The sequence below is a fragment of the Lentinus tigrinus genome (genome assembly GCF_003813185.1).
Source record: "Lentinus tigrinus ALCF2SS1-7 unplaced genomic scaffold L226scaffold_2, whole genome shotgun sequence".
NCBI classification, from domain to species: domain Eukaryota; kingdom Fungi; phylum Basidiomycota; class Agaricomycetes; order Polyporales; family Polyporaceae; genus Lentinus; species Lentinus tigrinus.
The window spans coordinates 1,280,577-1,304,688 of NW_027137911.1; the positions used below are offsets into that span (position 1 = coordinate 1,280,577).

Genomic DNA, 24,112 nt, shown 5'->3' on the forward strand with positions numbered 1-24,112 from the left:
AATCCCATTTACGCGAACGGCGGAACCGCGCTGATGCTGGCTAGTCCTTATCCGTGCTCGTGCGTGCAGCGATCCGCCTCTGAATCGCCGTCGACTCTCGTATTCCAGATATGCATTCCACCCTTCCTCGGGTGCTTCGAGTCTCAGGATAGTGATGTAATATACTTGGTAGAGTACGTACCGGCTCCAAAATCCTCGCTCTCTAGCTATAGCTAGTGCTAGTCTCGACTCTACGCAGCGTCCACAACACGACCACACGACCACGACACGACGCAGCAAGCAGCGAAAGCTTAGATCTGACTTCTTACTCCGGTCTTCCTACTACCGAACGAACACCGCTACCTACAGTACGAAACATAACAACAGTAACAACTTGCTGACAGCCAAACGCGCAACGGGTAACGAGGGCGACAACGAAGGGCTACCAAACCTAGTAGTGGAGGACGAGGAGAAGAAGAAGGTCGAGGACAAAGAATAGTAGAGCATCCATGAACAATGCGGGGGGCATTCCTACAATATTGTATACGTACTGACTACTTACTAAGGGGGGCCACCGGCGACAACGGCGGCGAGTGGGGGACATGAGGGGCGTGCGTGATGGAGTGGACAGCGGGATATGGAGGGAATGGGGGGATGGGACGGGGGCGGGCCAAGACTCGGAGACTCGGAAATGAGAGTGCGCTCGATGTCCGGTATGCGGTGTGAAAGCGAGAAGACATGTGTGTGTATGCGGATGTGAATGTGCGGCATGCATGGGGAGTAAACACTGAAGAACGACTAGTACTTGGGGTAAATAGCTAGGTGGTAGAGAATCGGCACTACTTCGCAAAATATATGGGAATGCGATGCTCGCGGGAGAATACAAGAAGGGGGACAGCGAGCGGATAAGGTCAGGTATAATGATAGACGATGGTGGTTGCATGCGTGCCAACGTCCAAGATTAGGTGATACTTTGGTGAACGTACGTATGCGGTATTGTCCAGGTATGACTGTGCGATTGGGACAGGGGGGTCAGCATGGCAGAGAGGGAGAGATGGTGGAGCAGGGAACAGGGGTGCGAACGTGCCACGAGGAAAGGATAAGCGTGGTCATGAGATCATTGTCTGTCGCCTTCCAGTGTTCGGTCGACTGGTGTTTTCGAAGCCTGTCTGTGGCATCGCCCACGACGAACGTGCCTGTGAGAACGCCGGGGGAGGGTGCGGCGGTAATGATGAACTGTGCGAAGGGGGATGTGGTCGATGCGAGCCCGAATTCGAGGGCGCCGATGACCTGGGACTCCGCCTGTCGTCCGAGGTGGCGTTACGCTGCGCTGGTGGGCGGGGCGGTATCTCGCCACTGGAAGTGCGCTGGTGGTGGGCACGACGAGGGCTTGATTCCGAACGCGGCAGTGAGGGCGCTCGCGCCGACGCCGACGAACCCCTCACCTGGGACATGCGGTTGACACGTTCCGAGCTGCCACTCGCAGGAAGGTTCTGTCTCCCTAGCGTGGGTGAGGAACTATGCGAGCGCTGCGGGGAGTGGCTGCGACTGCTGCTCTGCCCTGGCGACCGGGGACCATACTGCTGCATCATGAATGGTGGCGAGGGAGGTAGGAGGGGCATGTCCATCCCCATGCCGTACATCTGCGGCATCTGCATCTGCATTGGCATCTGCATGGACATCTGCATGGGCATAGCCATCGGCATCGCCGACATGGGCATAGGCATGGTCGGGCTCATGTTCATGGGCCACACCGGTGGCAGCGGAGGGATAGGGACGTGCTGGCTTTGTCGCCAGGACCCACCACCGCCCTCGGAGACCATGGACCCGCGGCGGCTGCCAGTGTTGCTCATGCGACGCTCACGGGAGCGTACGTCTTGCTGCGAAGAGGACGGCGTTGGGACACCAGAGTGCATCGAAGGCGGGCGAGAGCCGGGGGTAGAACCTGAACCGTAGACGCTATTGGGCCGTGAGTCTCCTGGTGAGCCCGAGCCGGAGCTTGATCCTTGGCGGGACGGTTTGGGCATTGGATGCAGCAAATCCGAGTTCGATCTGGGCATGTGAGGGTGCGCCGCAGGATCGTACGCAGGTCGCAAGTATGACGAGCTTGAACCTTCCCGCTCCGGTCGGGGCCGCTCGTTGCGATCCCACTGCCCTGTGGCGAGGCCCTCGCCCGCCATCGCACCGAAGCCATACCGCTGACTGTCGCGCCTACTGCGTGCAGCGACGAGTTCGTCAGCATATATCTTCTTCTTGCGCTCTTCCTCTATCGCATGTTTCTCTCGCTCCCACGCCGCGCGCTCCTCCTCCCACTTCCGTTTCTCCTCCTCATGCTGTCGTCGCTCCTCGTCGTACTTGCGACGCTGCCGCTCCGCCTGGAGGAAGCGCGCCTTCTCCTCGCGTTTCCTCTTGATCCGCATTACGTAGTCGAGCGGGACCTGGTCTTCTTTCTCCTCCTCGGCGAATCGCACTCCCTGTTTCAGAGCTGACTTTAGGGGTGGTGGATGAGATGACGCTGATGGAGGAGGAGGGGAAGCCGCGGATGATGCAGGGCGGGCTGGGAAAGCCACAGTGGTAGACGCTGCCGATGACACCGGCGACAGCGCACTCGGCGTACGTGGTGAGGCTGACGCGGCTTCCATCCTCAGCGGGGACGGGGACGCTCTATACGTCTGACCGCGTGACTGTGAGGGTGGTAGAGCTATGGAGGCGTGCCAGATAGTTAGCTTTGTACACAGCGTGGACACGGAGAAACTCACAGCTAGACTGAGCTTGCTTGGGACTTTGAGCACCAGCGACAGAGGTCGGTGAGGGCATGGTTGCTGGGGAAGGTGGGCTGACGGACGACGAAGGGCTGAGGGTCGTGGGTGACTGAGAGAGGGCGGGGGCGAGATCCAATGTGAGCTGAGTGTCTAAGCGTAAATAGCCTAATGCCGAGGCGTCCGGAGCGAGTGATTGCCCTTGGTATTCGGAGGCAATGTTGTCCTCGTACAGGTCCGCGAGCAGTTCCAGCGTCACCGAGAACTCTAGGGCAGCGACACCAAAGCCGGTTGCGGGTGCAACGCGGGTCCATTGAGGTTCGGAATGCGGGTTGGACGGTATATTCTCGGACAGGAGCACGTGCATTCTATCCTCGAAGCACGGACGCTCGGCCCACCTCTTGAGGCCCAGAGAGTGGGATTGAACGCGTCCTTCACGCACGGCAACGTCGTCCATATAGAGTTGGTAGTGCTCCTTAATGACATTTCTGCGGCCTGCGAAGGGGGCGATGGAACGTGCCTCAGCGGGGGATAGATCGCGGCGCTGGAGGCGGCGCTGAAGCTTCTTGCGGTGCATTGTAGTCTCCAGACAGTCGGAACAGTGGAGGTTACGGCGGGGATTGCACGATCTTGGAAACATTGGGCGACCGGGTACGTGAAGGAGAGGGGGCGGGGCGTATGGAAGCCGAAGATTGTTTGACGTCAATGCGAGAAGGTATTCAGGAGCAGTAAGCGGGACTGCGCGCTCCGGAGCCTTTGGGGGAGGATCTGGAGGGACGAGGGAGGACTCCTCGGTCGAGGAGTCATCCTCCTCCGTGTCAAGCGTGGAAGGGGTTGCAGGAGGAGGGGGCGGGAGGGAGAAACGCGAGCGATCGTGGGGAGCGGGCTCAAGATTGTGGAACGAACCTAGACGGGGATCGACAGGCGGGAGAGGAAGCCATGCCTTGTTCGCAGGGGCCCTGAGGAGGGAGCCACGGTCATCGTCCGGGGTTGTGGGAGCGCCGCTTGAAGATGAGGACGAGGAGGGAGGGTGGAGCTCTGTGCTGTTGAGACGGTCAGCAACGGGGCCGACAGGGGCCTTGCTCTTGCGCGAGAGAGAGCGGAAGAAGCGTTTGGACGACGAGGGCTTGGGGGCGGGAGGCGGGGGAGCGTCGGGGGTGGTGGTAGCCGAGGCTGTAGTAGAGGAGGCAGCGTCGGACCTGTCGGTGCGCTTGGACGCGAAGACCGCAGCGATGCGGCGCATGGGCTCTGGGAGGGGAGAGAGCAGAGGGCGAGGATGGTGGGAGAGATCAGGCGTCGAGAGGGCACATCGAGGGAGGACTTGGGCGGGCGGAGGCGGAGGGCGTAGGCCAAGTTGAAGAGGTGTGGGGAAGAGATCTGGAGCTGGCGGGCGACCGGAGGGCTAGCCGGGGAATGGATTCTGGCGGCAACCTTGAACGAGACTTGAACGAAACGCTGCCAGTGCCTCGACGGAGTGACTAGTAAAGACTGGTGCGGCGCGACAACGACCACCCTCCTGGCCGAACACTGAGACTGAGCGCAGAGAGTGAACCTGTTTGTTTGTTTGCCTGGAGCCCACGGGACGGCCCGTCCTCGTTGTCATTTATTTCCCACTTATTTTTGGACCCAGCTATCCGACGTCCTCCCGCCGTCCACGCTGCCCTCTTCCCGGCTTCGCTGCCATTCACCGCTGCTCGTCCTCTGTGCGCTCTCCCACAACTCTCCCTTCTTCGCCACATCGCTGCCCCGACCCTCCCGGCCGCCGTCACCGCGCGCACATGGCCCTCGCGAATGGGCCTGGATGACATCACCTCTCTTCCGAACTATCCCTTCTCCAGCCTCCAACCTATCCACGTCCTCGCCCAGCTTCTCCACACGTTTCGGTCCCGTTCCATCTCGTCCTCCAGCGCGATACCAGCGGCTTAACAGTCCTCCCTCCGCCCTGAGCCTCCCGGATCTGCCCCGTCGGCCAACGGCCACCGCATCCATCACATATTCGCTGACATCAACACAGTCTAGCCACCCGCAGCCCACGTTCGCATCACCTCTCGGTGCTTTTCCTCCGAACCCGTCCACTCAGTTCCTTGCGTGAGTCGCCACGAGCTTTGCGGCATCTTCCATAGGCCCTCTCGATGCTTCTGCCGGTCCGCCCACGCTCGAGATCTCTCTTCCACTCTTCGGCATGCCATGTAGCATAAATCGTGCACTGTATCTGACGTACATGTCAAAACAAATTGATCAATACATGTGGATCGTGGTCGGATGGATAGGGATGGATGAGGGTGAGGTGTCGCAGGGCGGAAAGGTCGTAATATGGCGTCAAAGAACACTGTAACACAACAATGATCGCAGCAGGTTCGAAAGCAAAACCGAGCATAATGAGCAGGGAAAACGCATGTCGTGCGAGAAAGAAGCCGGACGCGCAACGCAACAGGGACCTGGCAACCACTGCCAGGAATACCTCCGCGCGCGGCACGTCGTGCGAGCCAGATGGCCACAAGTCACAGGTGGCAAAATCACGCCAGTGCCCCGTTCGACCCTCGCAAACGGCGCGCGAGCTGGATATCCTTCTGCATGACCGTGACCCGCTTCGCGTGGATCGCGCACAAATTCCTAGTACACACAAGCAGAGCCCAGCTGTCAGCCACATCAAGCTTCCTCTCAAGTCAACGCCACTTACGCGTCTTCGAACATGTGCACCAGGAAGGCCTCCGTCGCCTCCTGCAGTGCCAAGATCGCGGAGCTCTGCCACCGCAGCCCGGCTGCGCCATAGTCCACCGTGTCTGTCATCATGTCCAGCGCGATCTCGCGCACCTGTCCCCGCCAGCCGCCGTTAGTGCGCGCGTTCACACCGTTTTCACCGTGATACGCCCACCCAGCGACCACCCACTGGTCATGGGGGTGGGTGGGTGCATCCCAAACAAACGACCACTCACCACTCGTGAAAACGGCAGCTTGCGTATAAGCAGGTCCGTGCTCTTCTGGTACCTGCGGATCTCGCGCAGCGCGACCGTCCCAGGCCGGAACCGCTTCTCTGCACGCGAGGCACGCGCCGCAACGCCGTATAATGTCAGCATTCAACTCGAGGACTGGGCCAAGGGACGTACTGCGTGGAGCGGCGTCGCCCTGCCCTTGCCCGCCGCTTGCACGGCGGCTGGCCTTTGAGGGACCCGCACTAGCATTACTTGTGCGAGCAGCCGGTGGCCCGCCCCCGGTGCTCTTCCGCGCCGTGGCCGTACGGCGCTTGGCGGCTGGTGGCGGAGAAGAGGGTGGCGAGTCGTCCACGACACGCTTGCGACTTTGTTGGACGGTTTTCGCCATTTTGTGAATGTATTAGGGGGGGTTCGTGGCAGAGTCAGAGGCGGTGATGAGGTCGGAAGCAGTGGCGGGAGGGGCGGCAGAACGGTGGTTACGAGTAGAAGAAAGAGTGGACGCGTTAGGGTATCGCTGAGTAGGGTGGGGGAGAGCAAGGGTGCCAGGGACGGCTGAGTCGCGTTCAGAACGCGTTTGGGTGAAAGGGGGGAAGGCGCCCGACGCGACGCGGTTCAGATTCAATCGGGCTTTGCGAGACGTGTGGCTGTCCGAAATCGGAAACACCCGGCGTACGTTGGGCTAGGATCTCCCGGCCCTTCAGAATCAGAGGGACGAGATGTTGTGGGTGAGGGAGAGGTAGGTCAGGGCTGCTGTAGAGAGATGCACCTATATAATGCCTCGGCCATAATATGTGCGAACGTTGGCAGTGAGTCGAAAGGTCAGCAAATTGGCTGGCCCCCCTGGGTGGGCAGTGCTGGTGGTTCTTCCGCAGATAGAAGCCACGACTTCTATGCCTTCTATACCTTGATAGACAAGGAGACAATAACGTCGCGAGACAGCCTGAGACTGTTCACAACAAACAGTCGCGCAGAACGAGGTGAATATTAAACGTTATAAGTGGAACGTGCATCACAGAGACAGTCGATTGGACATCTAAGCCCGCCCTGGGGTTTATGGATGCTGTTTCAAGTCCTTCGCCGCTCTGATTCACTCCCGAGTCGGGCCCAGCCTTCTGCTCGATACCTTCCGGACTGAGCCTGCCTGAGATGTCTTGGGACCATGAGCAACAGATCTAGTCCTAGTCGCGACAGGTCTAACCGGTACCTAAGTATGTGCAGTCCTAGGAAACGCGTTGCGTAGAAAACATAGCTCAGCTGGTCTCCCTGGTCGCCGGCAGGGCTGCGGCAGCGGGCTATGACGGGCGCTCGAGAGTCACAGGGACCTGCCTAAAACGTGCGGATCGTTTGTGTGACGATCCCGATTTGGGCAATAGAAGAACGCGTCTCATTGTCTTCGCCACAGTAGGGCCGCTGCGGTAGTCGTCTCTTCTTTCCTCTCCCCACCACTCTCCACCTTCCCATCTACCCAACTCTGCACAGGATGCCCTTTGACACCAGATCCAGCCCTGCCAGCCCTGCAGCCAGCGTCGAGGGCGTGACTGGCTTCTACAGATTCACAGACATCTTCTTCGAATGGTATGAATGTCTTGCGCCACTGGGACGCGTCATCTTGACTGAGGAGGCATGAAGGCATCAGGCTCTCCCTAACCAAGACGATGTGAGCCCACTGAAGGCGTTGCTGGCCTATAACGCGTTGGTCCATCCCGATCATCCCCTCCGAAAGCCTGGCGTCAGCGGAATCGAACTGCACCTCGGTCTGTGGCGCGTGACATTCTTGCTAGCAATGCACATGCTGAATCACGTCGTGCAGGCACGTTTGAGAACGGCGAGATGCGTCTGCTGTTCTCATCTGCTCAGATCGAATACATGCGCTACTACCTGCACACCATTCGGCTCACCAAAGAGGCGATCCCGCTGCCGTCCTCCGAGTACCTCATCCAGCCGAAGGACCTGGTGAACATCTCCCCGGACGTGTACAACGATGCAACGGTCCTCAAGCGGGCGATCAAAGTACGTCAAGGGCGTCATCGCGGAGGCTCCCGCCGGCGGGGGCGTCGCGGTGGCAAACGGGCTCGTCGCCGTAAGTGTGCTGACGCCGACTCGGCTCTACAGACGATCGACAAGAACAACAAGAGGCTCAAGAAGGGCATGGACAACATGCTTGGCTTGCGGAGACTCATGTTCGAGCGCGTGCGCACCCTCTGGGCCGCGAGGCTCGGGACGTGGTGCGCCATGGACTTCGAAGCTTGGGACAGGGACCACACGCTCCTGACCGAGTTCGGCTGGCGGCTCGTCCGATGGGTCGATGAGCAGCCTGTGAAGGAACACGGTCATCTCATCGTCAAGGAACGGCGCCAGTACACCCAGCACTATGTGCCAAATAACCGCGAAGTACGTGAACGACTCGTCCTCTTCCTCTTGCATCCATAGCGGTCGGCTGATGGGATCACCTAGTTTTACAACTTTGGCAAGAGCATCGATGTGAGCAAGGAAGAGTTCAGAGACAGAATCTGTGGCATCATCAACAAGCACCGCGAGCACGGCCCCCTCTTCCTCGTCTTCCACGACCAGAGCCAGGACATCAAGTAATTCAGCACGATGTGTACGCTGCTTGCCGACTCACCCACTCCACTCCCCTCTAGGTACCTAAAGTCCGCGGCCATCAGCGCGATCGAACGCACAGATGTCCTCGCGGACTCGCCGATGGACGGGGAGATCTACGTAGTCGACACCGCGGAGCTCTTCGCGGCCCTCGAGGGCGACAGCAACAACACCCGCTCCCTCGAGCGCATCTGCAGGCACTTGAAGATCGATACCAGCTATCTTCACAACGCTGGCAACGACGCCTATGTGAGCATCTCTTCAGCCTCTCAGACTCTGCGAAGCGTGTACTGACCGCCGTGGCAGTATACGCTTGAAGCGATGATCTCCATGGCGTCGGGCGACCCTGTGGACCAGCAACGCGAGCAGCGCTGGCCGAACCGTACGGCTGACAATATGCCCAAGGTCGAGTTCCAGGAGTGGGAGGAAGACTCGGACTTCTCTGATATGGAAGGCATTTTCGGCGTTCCGGTTAAAGGTGCTAATGCGGTGGCGCAGCCCGATGCAGATGACGATGACTTCTGAGGAGACCCTGCCGGTGCGAGTGCGCACATTCTGAAACCATACCCGGTCTGTTGTTACCCTCTGTAACCATACCTGGCCCTGTTGTTATCCTCTGTAGCCGAGTGTCATGCTTCATGTACTTGTATCTCCGCTAGCGTCGCTGCTGCTTTGTATCAATTCCTGATCGTTAGACGCATCTATTACAGCCGTAAGACATGAGAAAGAGGCGACAGCACTAGTCCTCGACTAGCGAGGGCGTTATTAGCCTATACAAATGGTATCGTTCTTTTGGCCTCGTTCAGATGATCGTCTATCAGTCGTCCTTCTCGTCTGCATCATCGTCGCCGTCATCCTCGTCATCCGAACGGTCGTCGGAGACCGTGATGTCGGTGACAGCCCTAGAACTATCCGTGAGCCCATCTTACATCCTCAAAACGACAATTCATGACGCACCGGTAGGCTATGCGCCAGATGAAGAAGTACCAGAAGAGGTTCAGTGCTTGTAGGGCCAGGATGGGTACGAACACTTGGTATTTCATCCACCATACCAACCACACACCATCCTCTGGCGACCACCGCTTCGACGACTCACTGCACGATATCAGAGGAACATGAGCGCTGCGAATCTGTCAACGAGATAGCTGCTGATACGTACGGCATGAGATCAAACTCAAACAGCACGGAGTAGAGGATCCTCCAGTTCAACCAGTGCCGGAAATAGCTGTACGGCATCCGCGGTCAGTGTGAGCTCACCGCTGACACGCAGACTATACTTACCTCCAGATGCCGATAAAGACCGCGAAGACAGCAGTCTTGGTCCTGTCCCATCGGATGTAGTTCAAGAGTTTCGACATCTACTGAGAGGTCAGCGGAGTCCTCGCTGAGGACGCATGCTTGCTCACCCCAAGCCACGAATCAGGAATGTCCATGCTGAGGTAGACCGCGTTTCCAATGAGGGTGAGGTTGATGAGGTAGCTCCAACTGCTCCGTCCCACGTTATGAATCAAGTCGACGACAATTGCGCGGAGTTTGAAGACTCACCCGACAAGCCAGAGGGTCACGAAGTGGTGCGCTACCAGCTCATAGTAGTCCTTGCGAGGTTTTTCAAGCCCGAGAAGTAAGACGATGAGCTGTTGGCACCAGTAAGCGGCCTGCATGAGGTAGTACCGCTTGAGTTCTGGCTTCATCTCCCAGTGAGGATAGTCTGCAGGATGCCAATGAGCAGGTGTCCTTCGGCAGGAACGCGAGGACGGGTGCGCACCAATCCAAAAGTACTTCGTGTCATACCACCACGTTGGCAGTTGAGACATGATGCGCTATGGAAGCATTCATGAGAACGAGCGAGGATACGCGTCAAAGGCATACGTACCACTCCCCATGATCCCATGATAGCAAAGTAAATCACAGCATAACCCTGCTCGCCGAAACGATCTAGTTTGGTCGCCTTTTTGATCCCAAAACGGCGTGCAATGGGCCGACAGATGTAGATGGTGATGCTTTGCCGGATGAAGGACCAGAACACGATGTGGTAGGCAATGAAGACAAGGTCAAGGTATCCTTTCCGGTAGCGAGGATCATCCGATGAGGATGTGGGTATATAATGCGAGATGAAGAGAAGAGGTGCGAACGGATTGGGCAGGTCTTTCGCAACGTAAGGCGCGAGAAGTTCCCAGTTGGCCCAAAGAGCGACGACAGCAAGGAGGATCTTCAAGGATGATGCTGTCTTCGTGTAAGCAGAGACCCCGGGACATGCAAGATGGCATGGACGTACTGGGCACCACCACCCATCTGAGAGACTTGATATCCGCCCAGAAGCCTCGCGACTCCGTCGACCAGGGTGCTACTGCAGCATTACCGTTCTTCAGGAAGCGTTTGGGAGCGCTTGGGGAAGGAGGTGCGGAGTCCTGACCCAGTGGGCTGGAAATCACCGAATGAGCACACATTTGGTATGGTAGCGAGCCCCACTCACGTTTGTGGCCCAAAAGGGCCTACCAAATGGTGGCCTGGGTCCGTTCTAGTAGTTGACGCGTCAGGAATGGACCTCGGCGCGCCGGGTCGAACTCACTCTACGCTTTCGGTATATGTTTGAATTCGCTGGGGTTTCTTCCTGTCCGACGAGCGCGTCATGCTGGTCAGAGAGCCTGTAGGAATATGGTCTTCGTCCGGTGCACTGGCAGGGGAGAGCAGGGTATAGTGGACGCCGGGTGACGGGACAACTCAGCTCGGTGCCAAGACCGTGTTAACATCCGTACGCATATTAGGCGCCCATCAAACTCGTGCCTTTTCTGGTGAGCACGTGCTCGAGGTTCACCGAGACCGCGGAGACTTTGGTGCTGCAGCGCGTCTTCCCTCGCTGCCAGTACCTTAGTTCCATCGTCGCGTGCTGCGGTCTCAGAATCTTCTGCCCGCCTAGACGTCTTCTTTGCAGCCCGGCCCAACACTAGTACTGCTCGCCCGTACCACATCAGTCGCGTCGGTGAACTGAAGGCTCCGGGACTCTTCAAGCGACACCTTGCCTCTGGACGCGTCTGATCGTTGTCTTGGGCCCTGTAGCGATGTTTCCGACACTGGGTCTGTTCCAAAACCTTCCTTGCCCTGATAAACCACGCTGTGACCGAACGAACTGTGTCTTCAGCCACCGGCCAGACCTCACGCGCATCCCGGTTACCCCAGTACCAGTAGACGCACCAAAGCCTGCACCTGCATCCAAGCCATCCGCATCTCAGCCTACGCCGGGTTCTTCTAAGTCGATACCTGCCAAGCGGCCTGTCAGCTCTCCACTGCGCACCGCTGCTACACCGAGCAATGGAACAACATCTAATGAACCACCGAAGAAGTTCTTGAGGACGGGACCGCCTCAGCGTCCCGTCGCAGTGCCATCGGGGACGCAAACATCCTCTGTGAGTCATCCTTTTTCTCCTCTAACGTCCGGTTCTGTTTATTCCTGGCAGAACGGCGTACCTATCCTCAGGATTAGTGCCGCACAGTCCACAGTAGCCATACCAGTCCGCCAGGTGCGATTCTTTCACAAGTTGCACGAGAGACATGTCTTGATAGCTCTCGCAGGCAATGTTGAAGACCCTCTACGACCACTTTGTAGTGCTCTATGAGGACATCAGCCGGTTCAATCCCACTCTCGCCGCGGAGCACGCCCTCAAGCAGGAGGAAGAGGTTTACCAGAAGTCCGTCAAGTCGACGTATCGCAATGTACGTGAACTCGCTTATAAGCTGCTCCATACCTCTTGACGTTCAGTCGGGCTAGGCTGTAATATCCTCCGTAGCAGCTCTGAAGAGGCGTCCCAAACCGGACTCGATGTCGCACCCTTCGGTCGGCACAGAGGCCGAGGTGCTCGCGCGGGAGGAGATGCGGAAGAAGATGCAGTCGCTGAAGCTGACAGCAGCGCAGCTGGAACCCTATGTCTTGACCTTGGACGAGCTGAAGCAATGGGGCTACATCATTGAGATACCTCCAGGTCCCGGAGGCGACAAGCCGCACGAGGAAGGGTCGATCAAGACATGCGAGCGATGCACCGAGAAGTTCATGGTCAAGCGTCGCGACGAAGCGGATCATTGTAGGTTCCACTGGGGAAAGCCATTCTCGTCAAAAGTCAACGGTATGTATTCACGTATGAAGCATCGAAGATTCTGACCATATCCGCATGTAGGAGAGAAAAGACGTGTGTATACATGTTGCTCGCGGACAACAGACGAAGAGGGGTGCCAGACCGGTCCGCACGTGTTCTACGAGACAAGTCCAGAAGACCTGCATCGACGACATGCGTTCACGCTCAGTCGTCCAGTCAATCCTCATCATGATTCTGCTCTGGAGGTCGTTGCTTTGGATTGTGAGATGATCTACACGACGGGCGGTATGCGCGTCGCGCGGGTCTCTGTAGTCGATTCTGCCGGTAAGGATGTCCTTGACGAACTCATCCAAATGGACGAGGGCGTGGAAGTCATGTGAGTCGAACACACAACTCCTCTACAACGATCGTCAATCCCAATACAATGCTCACATGCTTTTTACAGAGACTTCAATACGCGCTTCTCCGGCATCACCGCAGAAAACCACGTCACGGCGGTGCGACCACTAGCCTCCATCCGCAAATCTCTGGATGCCATCATCAATTCGCAGACCATCATCATTGGGCATGCCCTGGAGAACGACTTGAAGACGTTGCGCATGATTCATCATCGATGTGTCGATACGGTAGTGCTTTTCCCGCATCACGCTGGTCCTCCCTACCGACGTGCTCTCAGGTCACTGTGAGTACCCAGCATAAACACGCGTTTGGTTTCGCAATACTTAGTATTGTTTGCAGCGCGAAAGAGCATCTAGGTCGGACCATACAAGCAGCCGGTGCCGCCGGACACAGCTCTGTCGAAGACTCCGTCGCGACCTTGGACCTTGTCCGTTGGCATTTGTTGAATGGACCCAAACCGAAGCCCAAGTCAGCTCCCTCCGCGACTTGACAGATGCATACACCATTGTCACTCGCTGGTCTTCTGCTCTCGGAGCTCTTTGTATACTTAGTCTCAGTCCTCCTTCACCTCACACATCGCAGTGATACCCCCCGCACACGTCTCGCATAGAACGCACAACATCCGGACATCCAGTATATGTGACAGTATATGTACAAGTGGAGATATAATGAGAACATGGTCTACGACCCTCTTGAGCCCAGGCTGCCCAGTCGTGCCATCGTGTCCTCGCTGTTCTCCTGCTCCTCGATGCTGTCTGCTTGTGTGACCTGTCGATTGGTCAGGGGATCATGGGCGTAGTTCACGAATTTCCTATACGTACCACTCTGAGTACCGACTTCTTGGATGACTCTTGTAGCTCTCCCGCGATGATGAGTTCGTCCAAAATCTGTATTTCCAAGGCTTCAATGTCAGGGCGATCACGGGCATCCAGATATCAGGACTTACGGCGTAAGCCTTCTGGAAGTTGAAGATCCTGGCAACATAGTACTCAGTGTAAGCGTATCTCTCAAACCGGAATGGACATGCTCCGCGTACAAGTCAAGCTCGCAGACCTACGAGGTTGTGTCAATCGCATACAGGAGGAGGAACACGGAAAGACCACTCACATTCCCGAAGTATCGGTCCAGTACTTCAACGTATCTGTGGATGACCTCCAGCACCACTAGCTCGTTGTCGCCCTGGCTGATCCCGCATACGAAGAACAGCGACGCATATCGCCTGTACACAACCTTCGTGTCTGCGCCGCACATCCCGCGCCTCAGTGATCCTCTCCTCCCTTCTCCTCCCACAAGCAGCACGACGCACCTTTGTACTCGAGGAAGTTACACATGCGCGTCCTCCGCGCAAGCACCAGCTGCGTAACGTCCTTCACGATCTTGGCCTTGGCTTTCTGGGACATCGTTTGGTACCATTTCGAGAGACGGACCTTCCCTGCGAGCTGTCGTCAGCAAGAGACCCCAAGCCCTCAAGAGTCCTGTACCTTGTCGGGAGACCAGGAGCATATAGTTGATCATGGTGAGCGAAGTGGCAGAACGCGGGGCTGAGGAGGTCGGTGTATGAGACGGCAGCGGCGGCAGATTCAAGCTGAGGCGTTGATTGCCATTCCGGGAGCTCGGCAAAACGCGATCGGGCACAGCGCTTACGTATAGCGTTTCCTGAGCTTCACTTGAGTCTCACGTCAGCAGTGGCCAAGCTTGCGACTACCACTTTGTGCACCTTTCGTAGGGTCAACAACACAAGTAACAGATGGCGGATGCTGTGGACACAGCCAAGATATCCCTGCCGGATTTCTTGAAGATGCTGACGAGCAATAATGTTCCTCCGTCTAAGGCAATGATGGTGGCTGGGAAGATGCGAGTAACTTACTCTTAACTTATTATCTGCACGAGGCATCTGCGCTGACCACACGATTAGATACAAGACACATAATACGCCCGAACAACTTGGTTCTATATCAGAGTTCTCGCTCGAGTCCGCGGGCGTGACCGAGAAAGACCTTCGGAAGCTCGTCCTTGTGGCCGTACGCAAGGAGGGGTACAAGCAGAAGCCCTCCGCCGTTGCGAGCAGTTCCCGGAGCGTGCCGTCCACGAGCAAAGCGGCTAGGAAACCTCAGGTAAGTTTGGCGTAATTTCGACGCCTGCGGGGAGAATGGCAGTGCTAACCTCAGACCTGCAGGCGAAGAAGAAACGGAAACGAGACGACGACCTCAACGAGCTGCTGCCAGACAAACCGCCTCAAGAGGGTGACTCCTATGGCAGCCTCGATTTTCACGAGGTGCTCGACGAGGAGGTGCGTCCGTCTGGTGGACGGAGACTCCGACCAGGACGCATAGAGGGCATGTTCCTCGTTTCAGAGCATTCCCCGTGCGATCCTAAGCCTCCACGATGCCACCTCGAGCAGCTTCATACCATTCGATGTTGCTGACTGCGTGTCGGGGATTATGCAGGCGATCAAACCTAAGTACACGGTGGTGAACCGTGCACCCATCATGATGGCTTGGGCCTTCGTGGTGGCAGAACGCTTAGGCTTCCAACGGGAGGAGGCCCTCAGCATAGGTGAGTTCACCACCGCTTTCCTGAACATCGAACATCGAAGCTGTGCGGTGCGGCGGTGCACGCACCGGACGAGGCTCAATACTCATACTCACCCTCCGTTCTTGCATCGCATCCGCAAAATTGCACGGCTCATGTCCGCGTCTGTGCTTCCTTCCTTGCTCTGCCACGTCCCCATGGTAGCCTCAGTCTACACGGAAATGAACGCAATATCGAAAGGCGTCTCGCTGGGCATATACGAGCCCGGCACGCAGAAGCTCAAGGGTGCGGACGCCAGTCGTACCGGCTCGCAGCCGTACGTGGAGCTCATGGGCAGACGGTCAGTTTGAGCCCGTTCTCTCCGCTCTTTCTTCACCTCCACAGGCTGACGCGTTGCGTATATGCACATCCCGTTCATCTCGCCACGCCCCCAAATGACCTGACCGCCTTCCCTGTCACCCAAACTAGGATGTACGTAACCATATGCTCCTCCTCTGGTCCTCACTAACGCCCACCTCGCACCACGCCCACTCCCGTCACCGTGTTGCCCCTCTTCCTGGACACTTACCTGCGCCTGCGTCTAAACGCCCGACCGTTCCTTCTCCCGTCCCGCTACTGGACCCTACCTGGCTCTCTTCCTGACCCGATCCGCCTTCTCCCGCAGACCCCTCTACCAGACCGCCTCCTCGCAATGGCGTGGCCTTTCTTCCGGCTCACCAGTGGCGCCTGCCTCGGCCTTCTCATACATCACACGGGCTTTACGGCAGACGGCGCCACACATTGTGGGCGCACTGCGCCTGCTTGCGGCCAGCTACGCACCAGCGGAACTAAACGAAAAGGGCTTCTTCCTTTACGCGGACTTTCGCCCGGAGGCTGACAGCTGGGGCCAGCGGGGCGAGGTGCGCTGCTCGAAGATCCTGAGCTTGGTGAAGGCTTGCCGAGAAGACCATGGTCGTGGGTCAGACGGGAACGGAAGCACGTCCACTGCGGACACTTCAGTCGCTGGCATTGTGAAGATGGAGGACTCCGCATTTGCGGACGGAGAGCAGGCCGGACAAGCTCAGGGGCAGGTCCAAGAGCAGCCGCCAGCTGCTAAGAAATTCAAACTAGAAGCATCTGAGCGCGATGAATTTGACGCGGCCTTGGACGACGAGCCATTCTTCGACGAGTTCGACCTCAGTACCATCCCATGAGGCTCATAGCACACAGCGCAGGCTGAAAACGCTGAACAGCACTCTAGGAGGGGCGCTAGTATGATACGTTAGGCCGTCTTGTACACTACATCTACATTAGCAGACCAAAGTAACTCAAGCCACGGCGCTCCCGCTCCGCTCACCCCCGCCCGATTCCGACACGCTCAACCTCGATCGTCCGCAGGTAGTCTGGGACTCTACTGGAGGTTTTTGATGACGGCAGAAGTGAACTCCGAGGTCGTCGCAGAACCTTGAGAAGGAGACACAGCCATGCGTTAGCTGGTCCGCCCGAATCGCGATAAGAGGAAATTAAGCCGAAGACTCACCACCCATGTCTGCGGTGCGGACCTTGCCGGCATTGATGACGTCGAAGGTCGCGCTCGCGATGTTGTTCGCGAGGTGGTCGAGACTGCAATGACCCTTGAGCATTTCATGGCAACCCAGATTAGCGTACAACATACCCAAGATGTCTCAGCATCATGGTAGCGCTGAGGATCATAGCTGCGGGGTTGGCACGGTTGGTGCCCATGATGTCCTTGGCGACGTGGCGGCATCCGGGCTCGAAGAGCGCGTATTCCTGCAGTGCGGGCAAACGCCCGTCTCAGCATATTAGCGGGAACGTGTCGCATGCGGTACTCACCCGTCCAACGTTGCAACCGGGGACGATGCCGGGGCCACCAACGAGGGCGGCACCAATGTTCGAGACAATGGCACCGTACAAGTTAGGCATGACCATGACATCGAACTGCGTCGGGCGAGCAACCAGCTGCATGGAACTGTGAAGGTTCAGTTGGTATGAGTTCAAAGGAGACATACGGGTCACGCTCACGTGTTGTCAACGATCATGTCGTTGTACTCAATGCCAGTGGTCTTGTAATCCTCGGCCACCTTGCGGAAGGTGTTCAAGAACAGACCATCACCGAGCTTCATGATGTTGGCCTTGTGGACACAAGTGACTTTCTGCACGTCACACGCGATGAGACTTCGTGATTCGGCAGGACTGGAATATTCACGCACCTTGCGGTTGTTCTTGAGCGCGAAGTCAAACGCGAAGCGGCAAATACGCTCCGCCTTGGCACGGGTGGACACCTTCAAGCTCTCGACAACGCCGGGGTAGCTCTGGTGCTCAAGGCCAGAGTACTCACCCTCAGTGTTCTCACGAATGATAGCGAAGTCGACGTTGCTGTGACGGGTAGGGAAACCCGGAAGGGACTTGCAGAGAACAACGGACGCGTAGATGTCGAGCTGCTGGCGCATGGCCACATTCCACGAGATGTGGCCCGACTGGGAGATGGGGGTGAAGAGAATTCCTGTTGCGCACAGTTGAAGGAGTATGATGAAACGAAATCTGCATGGGCGTACCCTTGAGACCGACCCGGTTGCGCCTCAAACTCTCCATAGCCTGCTTGAAGAGAACCTCGCCCTCGGAGGACATGCCGGAGACGTTGTACTGCTCCCACTCAATGGGAGCGTTGACATACTCGAAGATCTCCTTGACGGAGTCGGTAATCTCGTTACCGATACCGTCTCCGGGAATGAGGGTCACCTAGGGTCCATTCAGCAATCGAGCACATGCTGCACGCTGGCAGTGGAACGCACAGTGTAGACACCGCCATACTTGGTAGGCAACTAGACACGTCACATTAGTTCTGTACATTCATAACCAGGAAGGTGTGAGATGGACTGCGCACTCTCTGGGTGACCTTGGGGAAACCAGCGGAGAGGGTGGTTGCCGTTCTCTGGAAGAAAAGGGTTGGTATGTTACGGGCCGGTGCCAAGAGAGTGACATACGGCGTTGAGGACGGGGCGGGCAGCAGAAGCGAGAGCACTACGGATCATGGTGGAAGCACCTCCTCCTCGGGGGACCAGGGTGGATAAGATGAAAGGTAGAGAGGAAGAAGGAGAGGCCGGCTGAGGCTTTGGATGAGGAAGAAAACGTGAGGGTCGGCCGAAACGGGGCTTCAATCCGTGATGCACAACAGCGTCATCGCCCACATGGCTATCAACCCCTCGCGTGGCCTCCGTATGCGCCCGGTCCAATGCCGACGACCGACGACCGCGACGCGCGCAGCGACGACCTCGACGGCCATGTCGGTTTGGGTCGCACTTCGCCCGCGATGAACGCCGTGTGTTGCGGTAATATGTGCGCAGCTTCGCGGAGGCTCGCCTGACTTGCGCGAGCAGACTGGGAGAGGGTGGTGTGGGCAATGTCGCATGGTACGAGCCAGTCTGACTGACAATGAATCTGAAATATTTGATCCGAGCTCGCCAGCCGCGCTTGGGCAGCCTGAGCTGAGGTCTCTGCCTTTCGTCCGTGTTCCTTGGTCCTGCAGCTGTCGCCTTCGTCAAGACGTTCACTCGTTTCGCGACGGCCCACCGCACCCCAAGGCGCACGGCAGTCCACCGTCCAGGACGATGACCACAGAAAAGCTCATCCCTGCGCTCGCGGAGACCCACCATGCGCCGCCGCGACGCGACCTCTCTTTCTACCTCGTTCTCTTCGTCGCTGTCGTCCCCATCTGGTCCGTAGTCCCGCTCTCGTGGGGGTTCGTCGTCTATGCACTGCGTTATGGCATCGTTTGGACGTTCTCATGGCGAGGCTGGTGCCTGTTCGCTCTCGCGCTCAGTGAGGTCAGACCCAGTGACCCCCCGATACGAGTTCGAGCTTCCGCTTATCTGCCCGCAGGTGTTCTTCAGTGTATATCACTACAACCTCACCTCCTTCATATCTGGACCCAGCCCCAACAGCCACGGCAACCTACACGAACTCCGTGCAGTCTTTCAGCGTGTCCTCCAGGCTGGACTGGCGTCGCTCCCGGAAGAAGGCTTCGATGAGGAGACCCTAGATGTCGATCGCCCGGGCAGCCCCGCAGAGAGCGTTACTTCCCTCGAGTTTGACGATCCGCGAGCTGTCGATTTCAGGATATACCTCAGGACATGGTGCGTCTGCAGTCCGCGCGTTCAGTTCTCCCATGCCAACCCTTGCGCACATAGGTTTGGCAAGGTTCCGTGGTCCTCAATCCGTCGTCATGAGATGTTCGCTTGGCTCTATTGGGCCATCTTCAATGCTCCCTTTGCTGGGATCGAGAAAGTCTCTCAGCCGGAACGCAAGGCCTTGCACGAGGTCATTGAGTTCCTGGAATTCCGTGCTGGGTGCAAGATACCAGAAGGATCCAATGCGGCTGCCTCCCCGCTGCTACTCACGCTGGATCCCGTCAATGTCGCGTGGAGGCCTCTCGTGTGGTACGCAGCAGTTACCATCAGCAATGCCTTAATACGCCGTCGATTCAGGACAAAGTGGGGCGCGAAAATCGGAACGTACAAGGAGCTCGAGTGAGTCGGACGTATCATCCAATGGTCATGGTGGTCTCACATCTCATGAAGATACGTCTTGCGCATTCCTCCTACTTGGGATGCACTCACCGGTCCTCGTCCTGTGGTGTTCATGCATGGTCTCGGTCTTGGTCTGACACAGTATCGTCGGTTCATTGAACATATTTTCGTGGCGCTCCCGGACCACCCTATCCTGGTGCCCCTTCTGCCCCACGTCAGTCAAGAGATCCTCCATCCCCGGTATCTCAAACCCATGGGCCGCAAGGAGTTGTCCGAGTGCCTGGCAGGTCTAATCGCCGACCTCGGATGGGCAGACTTGGATGTTCCTTCTCCAGAGACATCGGACTCTGAGGATAAGGATGTCCCAGACAAAGCTTCCAGCAAGGTTCCGAAGGGAGTCACCATGCTAAGCCATTCCAAGTAAGGCCAGTGTAGATATCCACGCGTAGCGATGTCCTGACAGCTCTTCAGCGGTTCATTCGGGCATGCGTGGTTGCTCAAAGCGTACCCAAAGATGGTCACTAGGTCATGCTTCGTCGACCCAGTGACGTTCTGCTCTTGGGAGGGTGGTACGTAGGGCCGGCACACCCGGCAAGGGTCCACTGCGGCAGTCACTGATAACCCTCGTACAGATCTGTGCTACAACTTCATCTACAGACCTTGTACCAACGTACGTTATCTCCAACTCGACGCAATTGATGACGTCGATCCTGACTGTCGTCTTCAGGGCTTACATCTCATCGTCAAGTACTTTGTCGGGACTGAGCTTGGAGTGGCAAACTTCCTACAGCGGCACTTCGATTGGTCTGCCAACTGTCTCTGGTACGAGGAGATCCCCAACGCGCGCAATCCGAAGAAAACCATGTTCGTTCTCGGCGGTAACGACGCGATCATCGATGCCAACGTAAGTCTGACCAAACACCCTGTGAGCACGTAGCCTGAGTCCGGGTCTCCAGCGCGTCAAGAGATACCTTACGTCGCATGGCGTACGCAAGGGCCTCTACTTCGATCCCGACGGGCGGCATGGCGCGGCCCTGCTGACGTGTTCCCCATATCACAACGACATTCTCCGCTGGCTCCGCGACGAAAACTAGCTTGTTCTGAAGTTTCCTCACGACCGCGCCCTGCAGCCGCAGCCACGATGCACAGTTACGATATCAACGCTCGGGTACCTCCCATACCCTAATCCCCGTCTAATGTATCCATACCCGCGCCACAGCCGTACATTTACTCTTCTACGTTCGACGAGCGAACTACGCTGGACCATTAATCGGCGAGAGTCTAGAAAGTGTATCTGAATATGTCGGCGAGACCCTAGACTGCACATGAACTCGAACTTCATAGCTACTAGCTGATAGATTGTGACATACAATTGATACCATTATTGCTGTTCATCTCTATTGACATTGAGGCCAAGTGGAGGCGGTCGCCGGCGTGTCAGCCTCGGGAGCTCACGTTGGCCAGCTCGGGCATGAGCTTCAACGCGTTGCCTGACATGATGTCCTGGAGCCTCTCCGGCTTGTCAACATAGAACTTCTCCAACTGTTCTTTGTACCAAGCTGCCATGGACGGCGTAATCGCTGTCATTTGCGAAGCGTCAGCCGCGGGCAGGGACGGCCCGTACCAGGATGAGCACGCACCAGCGTAATCAGTCCCAAACAAAACGCGGTCCGGGGTGACAAATGTCTCAATAGCGGTCAGCGTCGTCTCGCTCGTCGCCAGCGCGGTATCGAAATAGAACGATTTGAAGTCCTCGATGATCTCTTCAGGCGTCAGCGAGCACCCCATGTACGCAGATAGCACGGCGACCCGCGGGGCGAGCCACACCGTGCTTCCCCCCAGGTGCGACAAGATGATCTTCACGTTGGGGTACTGCCGCTTCTTCCCGGTGACGACAAGGTGCGCTGCTGCCTTGTACGTCTCGTTGGGCACCTCGGTGATTGGGACGCCGAGGAAGGCATGCGGGTACGGCGTGGAGGAGGGCGTTTGGGCCCCGTGCACGAAGACGACTGCACCGCGCCTGTCGAGCTCGGCCCAGATGGGGTCGAAGGCGTCGTCCCCGATGTATTCTGCGGCATGGCATGGGGCGGTCAGTGCGGGAGCCAGAAGCGGGCTTAGGAGGGGTTGCTCACTGGCGTCGGCGCCGAAGCCGTACGAGGATGACATGGCGATGCCGTTTGCATGGAGGTCGTCCAGGGCATGTGCCAGCTCTTTGAGCGCATCTGAAGGGAGGGTAGCTGACCAAACGGAGGGGTGAACGTGCTGAGGCCCTCACCTTCGGTGTTTCGGAGGTCGGGCAAGCTGGCAAAGAAGCCAAACCGCCCGGGGTACTGCTTGCATATCTCGGCCAACCGCCGGTTTACCTTGGTGGCGATAGGCCAACCATCTGGCAGCGATAGTATTGCGATGTCGATGCCGAGTTCATCCATGGCCTTGATGCTCTTCTCCGGGGTGCATGGGAGGTTCTCTTCCGGGAATGTGTATCCCAGGGGTGTGTGCTCGTACAGGTTGTCGACATCGGGCCCGGGAGGGAAGTTGTGGTGGTGCACATCGATTCTCTTCGGCTGTGGTACATACGGCACTGTCAATATAGGCAGTCGATATAAGAAATTTTGCAGACTAACCATTGTTACAGTATCCCCGAGGGCCTTGTTATCGTGTTGAGGATGTTCTGGCTTCTGCCTCTCGAGCTGCAGATTGGTTATATACCCTCACCTGTCTGCGATCTTGGACGTGTTCCCACGAGTCTCCGCGGCATTTACGGTCAGCATCCTGACGGCATGTTATTCACTTGTATCTAGATTTCAGCCGATGTCTGTGAACGTTGGGGGCATCATAGACACAGCAGCGCTTCCGCGTTCCCGTGCATGATCCGTTCCCGTAGGACGCGATCGTTCGCGTAGAACTCTTCGGCGTTCTGGGTGTACCACTCCACAGTCTCGGTGCTGACGGCTGTGAAGATCACATAAGTGGTTGAATGGAGGGACTGGCGAGCACGAATAGTAGCCTAGGCGTTCCGTACCTGGGAAGTCCGTGCCGAATAAGATGCGGTCTGGGCTCACAAAGTTCTTCATCGCGGTTAGCGTTGTTTCTTCGCTGCTGAGCGCTGTGTCGAAATAGAAACTCTTGAAGTCCTCCAATATCTCTTCATGAGTCAGCAAACAGCCCATATGTCTGGAGAGCGCGGCGACACGAGCAGCCAGGAAGGGCGTGCTGCCTCCGAGATGAGCCAGGATGATCTTAATGTTTGGGAAACGACGCTTCTTTCCCGTCACCACGAGGTGAGCGGCAGCCTTGAATGTTTCATTCGGGACCTGGTCAAGGATGTAAGAGGAGGGATGCCATCTCATAGACACCATCGAGGATCTCACCTCTACCACTGGAATACCGAGGAAGGGGTGCGGATACGGCGTGGACGAGGGTATCTGAGCGCCGTGGAGAAAGACCACAGCAGACCGCTTGTCAAGTTCTTCCCAGACTGGGTCGAACACATCGTCTCCTATGTACCCTGCAAGGCATCAATTGGCTTCTGTACCTCTCGGAAGGATGATCGACTCACTGGCGTCAGCACGCTCGCCATAGGACGACGAGAGGGCAACTCCGCAGGCACCGAGCTCATTGAGTGCAAAGGTCATCTCCGCAATTGCTCCTGCGAAATCAGATCATCAATAACGACACACTGTTCGTCGAGCGAACTGAGGGCCAGTTACCCTTAGCATCCAGGAGGTTAGGCACGCAGGCGAAGAAAGCGAACCTTCCTGGATGATCTGCACAGATGCGCGAGGCATACTGGTTAAATTCCCGTGCCTGTGCGCGATTCGCCTCGCTTATAGGGCCTGCGGGTACCCCAGCAGGCAGCGACAGGACCGCGGTCTTCACCAAGAGCTTGCCCATGGCCCGCAGGCTGACTTCCGGGGACCATGGCAGGTTCTCCTTGGGTGTCTCCCACCCCATTTTGACACTCAGTGCGGCCTTTCCGAGGGACGCCGGGAAGATGTGATGGTGTATGTCGATGCGATCGCCTTCCGCCTCGTCCTGAGGCTGTAGTTAGTCGCTTCATTCACTCACACTGATGAGAGGTAAATGAACTTACCGTTGATGATGTGGGGGCCATGTCGCTCAGCGCGGGGGGGGGTGTCAAGCTGCCACGTAGCCGTACGGAGGCGTACATATATGAGTGGAGCAAGGCCATTCGCTCACTTACTGTCAGTCTCGCCCGGTTCCGACGCATGATGATATGCTTTGTGTCAAGCTCATTCGGCTCTCTGCCATCTAGGTATAAGTATACAATATCC

The 24,112-nt window shown here is 57.3% G+C and overlaps 12 protein-coding genes across 12 annotated transcripts; 4 read left to right on the forward strand and 8 right to left on the reverse strand.

Annotated features, from left to right (window-relative positions):
• Positions 1 to 25: 25 nt before the first annotated feature.
• L226DRAFT_130344 (uncharacterized protein) lies at positions 26 to 1,005 on the reverse strand. Its single transcript, XM_067672254.1, has one exon. The coding sequence runs from the start codon at positions 920 to 922 to the stop codon at positions 431 to 433; it is 492 nt and encodes a 163-aa protein (XP_067541701.1). The 5' UTR covers positions 923 to 1,005; the 3' UTR covers positions 26 to 430.
• L226DRAFT_130343 (uncharacterized protein) lies at positions 1,006 to 4,312 on the reverse strand. Its single transcript, XM_067672253.1, has 2 exons — positions 2,739 to 4,312; positions 1,006 to 2,680 (listed from the first exon to the last, which is right to left on the reverse strand). Exons 1-2 carry the CDS (start codon positions 3,979 to 3,981, stop codon positions 1,089 to 1,091), a joined length of 2,835 nt encoding a protein of 944 aa, XP_067541702.1. The 5' UTR covers positions 3,982 to 4,312; the 3' UTR covers positions 1,006 to 1,088.
• A 581-nt stretch (positions 4,313 to 4,893) lies between these two features.
• On the reverse strand, positions 4,894 to 6,412 carry L226DRAFT_529577 (histone-fold-containing protein). The gene is made up of 4 exons (XM_067679642.1): positions 5,846 to 6,412; positions 5,675 to 5,772; positions 5,419 to 5,552; positions 4,894 to 5,351 (listed from the first exon to the last, which is right to left on the reverse strand). The coding sequence occupies exons 1-4, from the start codon at positions 6,057 to 6,059 to the stop codon at positions 5,255 to 5,257; spliced, it is 543 nt and encodes a 180-aa protein (XP_067541703.1). The 5' UTR covers positions 6,060 to 6,412; the 3' UTR covers positions 4,894 to 5,254.
• Positions 6,413 to 7,081: 669 nt separating this feature from the next.
• On the forward strand, positions 7,082 to 8,989 carry L226DRAFT_529578 (uncharacterized protein). Its single transcript, XM_067679643.1, has 7 exons — positions 7,082 to 7,246; positions 7,301 to 7,425; positions 7,482 to 7,681; positions 7,784 to 8,062; positions 8,126 to 8,256; positions 8,314 to 8,521; positions 8,579 to 8,989. The coding sequence occupies exons 1-7, from the start codon at positions 7,152 to 7,154 to the stop codon at positions 8,795 to 8,797; spliced, it is 1,257 nt and encodes a 418-aa protein (XP_067541704.1). The 5' UTR covers positions 7,082 to 7,151; the 3' UTR covers positions 8,798 to 8,989.
• L226DRAFT_529579 (longevity assurance proteins LAG1/LAC1) lies at positions 8,923 to 10,972 on the reverse strand. The gene is made up of 11 exons (XM_067679644.1): positions 10,842 to 10,972; positions 10,746 to 10,790; positions 10,548 to 10,693; positions 10,146 to 10,495; positions 10,038 to 10,092; positions 9,818 to 9,980; positions 9,679 to 9,757; positions 9,554 to 9,630; positions 9,432 to 9,497; positions 9,230 to 9,367; positions 8,923 to 9,174 (listed from the first exon to the last, which is right to left on the reverse strand). The coding sequence occupies exons 1-11, from the start codon at positions 10,901 to 10,903 to the stop codon at positions 9,090 to 9,092; spliced, it is 1,266 nt and encodes a 421-aa protein (XP_067541705.1). The 5' UTR covers positions 10,904 to 10,972; the 3' UTR covers positions 8,923 to 9,089.
• Positions 10,973 to 11,125: 153 nt separating this feature from the next.
• Positions 11,126 to 13,399, forward strand: L226DRAFT_130428 (ribonuclease H-like protein). Its single transcript, XM_067672255.1, has 7 exons — positions 11,126 to 11,676; positions 11,728 to 11,790; positions 11,843 to 11,983; positions 12,039 to 12,390; positions 12,442 to 12,736; positions 12,806 to 13,042; positions 13,099 to 13,399. The coding sequence occupies exons 1-7, from the start codon at positions 11,332 to 11,334 to the stop codon at positions 13,247 to 13,249; spliced, it is 1,584 nt and encodes a 527-aa protein (XP_067541706.1). The 5' UTR covers positions 11,126 to 11,331; the 3' UTR covers positions 13,250 to 13,399.
• L226DRAFT_529581 (Adaptor protein complex sigma subunit) lies at positions 13,342 to 14,342 on the reverse strand. The gene is made up of 7 exons (XM_067679645.1): positions 14,241 to 14,342; positions 14,066 to 14,191; positions 13,867 to 13,997; positions 13,796 to 13,812; positions 13,706 to 13,733; positions 13,581 to 13,646; positions 13,342 to 13,527 (listed from the first exon to the last, which is right to left on the reverse strand). The coding sequence occupies exons 1-7, from the start codon at positions 14,272 to 14,274 to the stop codon at positions 13,441 to 13,443; spliced, it is 489 nt and encodes a 162-aa protein (XP_067541707.1). The 5' UTR covers positions 14,275 to 14,342; the 3' UTR covers positions 13,342 to 13,440.
• A 94-nt stretch (positions 14,343 to 14,436) lies between these two features.
• On the forward strand, positions 14,437 to 16,759 carry L226DRAFT_130503 (uncharacterized protein). Its single transcript, XM_067672258.1, has 7 exons — positions 14,437 to 14,613; positions 14,675 to 14,873; positions 14,936 to 15,049; positions 15,207 to 15,315; positions 15,502 to 15,631; positions 15,760 to 15,762; positions 15,956 to 16,759. Exons 1-7 carry the CDS (start codon positions 14,507 to 14,509, stop codon positions 16,482 to 16,484), a joined length of 1,191 nt encoding a protein of 396 aa, XP_067541708.1. The 5' UTR covers positions 14,437 to 14,506; the 3' UTR covers positions 16,485 to 16,759.
• Positions 16,468 to 18,707, reverse strand: L226DRAFT_556885 (mitochondrial NAD-dependent isocitrate dehydrogenase subunit 1 precursor). Its single transcript, XM_067683152.1, has 10 exons — positions 18,276 to 18,707; positions 18,176 to 18,223; positions 18,084 to 18,113; positions 17,847 to 18,030; positions 17,502 to 17,794; positions 17,314 to 17,444; positions 17,125 to 17,260; positions 16,946 to 17,061; positions 16,811 to 16,893; positions 16,468 to 16,734 (listed from the first exon to the last, which is right to left on the reverse strand). Exons 1-10 carry the CDS (start codon positions 18,321 to 18,323, stop codon positions 16,682 to 16,684), a joined length of 1,122 nt encoding a protein of 373 aa, XP_067541709.1. The 5' UTR covers positions 18,324 to 18,707; the 3' UTR covers positions 16,468 to 16,681.
• Positions 18,708 to 18,787: 80 nt separating this feature from the next.
• Positions 18,788 to 21,200, forward strand: L226DRAFT_529583 (uncharacterized protein). Its single transcript, XM_067679646.1, has 8 exons — positions 18,788 to 19,115; positions 19,171 to 19,424; positions 19,479 to 19,817; positions 19,869 to 20,237; positions 20,289 to 20,386; positions 20,450 to 20,487; positions 20,545 to 20,721; positions 20,774 to 21,200. The coding sequence occupies exons 1-8, from the start codon at positions 18,900 to 18,902 to the stop codon at positions 20,909 to 20,911; spliced, it is 1,629 nt and encodes a 542-aa protein (XP_067541710.1). The 5' UTR covers positions 18,788 to 18,899; the 3' UTR covers positions 20,912 to 21,200.
• On the reverse strand, positions 20,782 to 22,748 carry L226DRAFT_529584 (amidohydrolase 2). The gene is made up of 6 exons (XM_067679647.1): positions 22,442 to 22,748; positions 22,093 to 22,381; positions 21,950 to 22,039; positions 21,458 to 21,886; positions 21,188 to 21,397; positions 20,782 to 21,131 (listed from the first exon to the last, which is right to left on the reverse strand). Exons 1-5 carry the CDS (start codon positions 22,442 to 22,444, stop codon positions 21,255 to 21,257), a joined length of 954 nt encoding a protein of 317 aa, XP_067541711.1. The 5' UTR covers positions 22,445 to 22,748; the 3' UTR covers positions 20,782 to 21,131; positions 21,188 to 21,254.
• L226DRAFT_586193 (uncharacterized protein) lies at positions 22,622 to 23,834 on the reverse strand (the record flags this gene model as incomplete). Its single annotated transcript, XM_067685579.1, has 4 exons — positions 22,622 to 23,131; positions 23,189 to 23,325; positions 23,377 to 23,452; positions 23,514 to 23,834. Coding segments are annotated over 4 exons (1,044 nt in total), but the record flags the coding sequence as incomplete, so codon positions are not given.
• Positions 23,835 to 24,112: the final 278 nt, after the last annotated feature.

Excerpts from the sequence above, each read along its gene's own strand:
- L226DRAFT_130344 (XM_067672254.1), bottom strand. The coding sequence starts at position 922 with ATGCAACCACCATCGTCTATCATTATACCTGACCTTATCCGCTCGCTG.
- L226DRAFT_130343 (XM_067672253.1), bottom strand. The coding sequence starts at position 3,981 with ATGCGCCGCATCGCTGCGGTCTTCGCGTCCAAGCGCACCGACAGGTCC. Across the intron at positions 2,681-2,738 it reads CAAGCAAGCTCAGTCTAGCT|CTCTACCACCCTCACAGTCA; the intron begins GTGAGTTTCTCC and ends ACGCCTCCATAG.
- L226DRAFT_529577 (XM_067679642.1), bottom strand. The coding sequence starts at position 6,059 with ATGGCGAAAACCGTCCAACAAAGTCGCAAGCGTGTCGTGGACGACTCG. Across the intron at positions 5,773-5,845 it reads GGGCGACGCCGCTCCACGCA|AGAAGCGGTTCCGGCCTGGG; the intron begins GTACGTCCCTTG and ends CCTCGCGTGCAG. Across the intron at positions 5,352-5,418 it reads GTGCACATGTTCGAAGACGC|GAATTTGTGCGCGATCCACG; the intron begins GTAAGTGGCGTT and ends TGTGTGTACTAG.
- L226DRAFT_529578 (XM_067679643.1), top strand. The coding sequence starts at position 7,152 with ATGCCCTTTGACACCAGATCCAGCCCTGCCAGCCCTGCAGCCAGCGTC. Across the intron at positions 7,426-7,481 it reads CGGAATCGAACTGCACCTCG|GCACGTTTGAGAACGGCGAG; the intron begins GTCTGTGGCGCG and ends CACGTCGTGCAG. Across the intron at positions 8,522-8,578 it reads ACGCTGGCAACGACGCCTAT|TATACGCTTGAAGCGATGAT; the intron begins GTGAGCATCTCT and ends CCGCCGTGGCAG.
- L226DRAFT_529579 (XM_067679644.1), bottom strand. The coding sequence starts at position 10,903 with ATGACGCGCTCGTCGGACAGGAAGAAACCCCAGCGAATTCAAACATAT. Across the intron at positions 10,093-10,145 it reads TCATGGGATCATGGGGAGTG|CGCATCATGTCTCAACTGCC; the intron begins GTACGTATGCCT and ends ATGCTTCCATAG. Across the intron at positions 9,498-9,553 it reads GTCTTTATCGGCATCTGGAG|CTATTTCCGGCACTGGTTGA; the intron begins GTAAGTATAGTC and ends GATGCCGTACAG.
- L226DRAFT_130428 (XM_067672255.1), top strand. The coding sequence starts at position 11,332 with ATGTTTCCGACACTGGGTCTGTTCCAAAACCTTCCTTGCCCTGATAAA. Across the intron at positions 11,677-11,727 it reads CGGGGACGCAAACATCCTCT|AACGGCGTACCTATCCTCAG; the intron begins GTGAGTCATCCT and ends TATTCCTGGCAG. Across the intron at positions 12,391-12,441 it reads ATTCTCGTCAAAAGTCAACG|GAGAGAAAAGACGTGTGTAT; the intron begins GTATGTATTCAC and ends ATCCGCATGTAG.
- L226DRAFT_529581 (XM_067679645.1), bottom strand. The coding sequence starts at position 14,274 with ATGATCAACTATATGCTCCTGGTCTCCCGACAAG. Across the intron at positions 14,192-14,240 it reads GCTCCTGGTCTCCCGACAAG|GGAAGGTCCGTCTCTCGAAA; the intron begins GTACAGGACTCT and ends GACAGCTCGCAG. Across the intron at positions 13,647-13,705 it reads ACTTCCAGAAGGCTTACGCC|ATTTTGGACGAACTCATCAT; the intron begins GTAAGTCCTGAT and ends TTGGAAATACAG.
- L226DRAFT_130503 (XM_067672258.1), top strand. The coding sequence starts at position 14,507 with ATGGCGGATGCTGTGGACACAGCCAAGATATCCCTGCCGGATTTCTTG. Across the intron at positions 15,050-15,206 it reads ACGAGGTGCTCGACGAGGAG|GCGATCAAACCTAAGTACAC; the intron begins GTGCGTCCGTCT and ends GGGATTATGCAG. Across the intron at positions 15,316-15,501 it reads GGAGGAGGCCCTCAGCATAG|TCTACACGGAAATGAACGCA; the intron begins GTGAGTTCACCA and ends TGGTAGCCTCAG.
- L226DRAFT_556885 (XM_067683152.1), bottom strand. The coding sequence starts at position 18,323 with ATGATCCGTAGTGCTCTCGCTTCTGCTGCCCGCCCCGTCCTCAACGCC. Across the intron at positions 18,031-18,083 it reads AGTATGGCGGTGTCTACACT|GTGACCCTCATTCCCGGAGA; the intron begins GTGCGTTCCACT and ends AATGGACCCTAG. Across the intron at positions 17,445-17,501 it reads CGCTCAAGAACAACCGCAAG|AAAGTCACTTGTGTCCACAA; the intron begins GTGCGTGAATAT and ends TGTGACGTGCAG.
- L226DRAFT_529583 (XM_067679646.1), top strand. The coding sequence starts at position 18,900 with ATGACCACAGAAAAGCTCATCCCTGCGCTCGCGGAGACCCACCATGCG. Across the intron at positions 19,818-19,868 it reads GGAACGTACAAGGAGCTCGA|ATACGTCTTGCGCATTCCTC; the intron begins GTGAGTCGGACG and ends CATCTCATGAAG. Across the intron at positions 20,238-20,288 it reads ACCATGCTAAGCCATTCCAA|CGGTTCATTCGGGCATGCGT; the intron begins GTAAGGCCAGTG and ends ACAGCTCTTCAG.
- L226DRAFT_529584 (XM_067679647.1), bottom strand. Across the intron at positions 21,887-21,949 it reads CGGCTTCGGCGCCGACGCCA|AATACATCGGGGACGACGCC; the intron begins GTGAGCAACCCC and ends GCCATGCCGCAG. Across the intron at positions 21,398-21,457 it reads GTTTGGGACTGATTACGCTG|CGATTACGCCGTCCATGGCA; the intron begins GTGCGTGCTCAT and ends CGCAAATGACAG.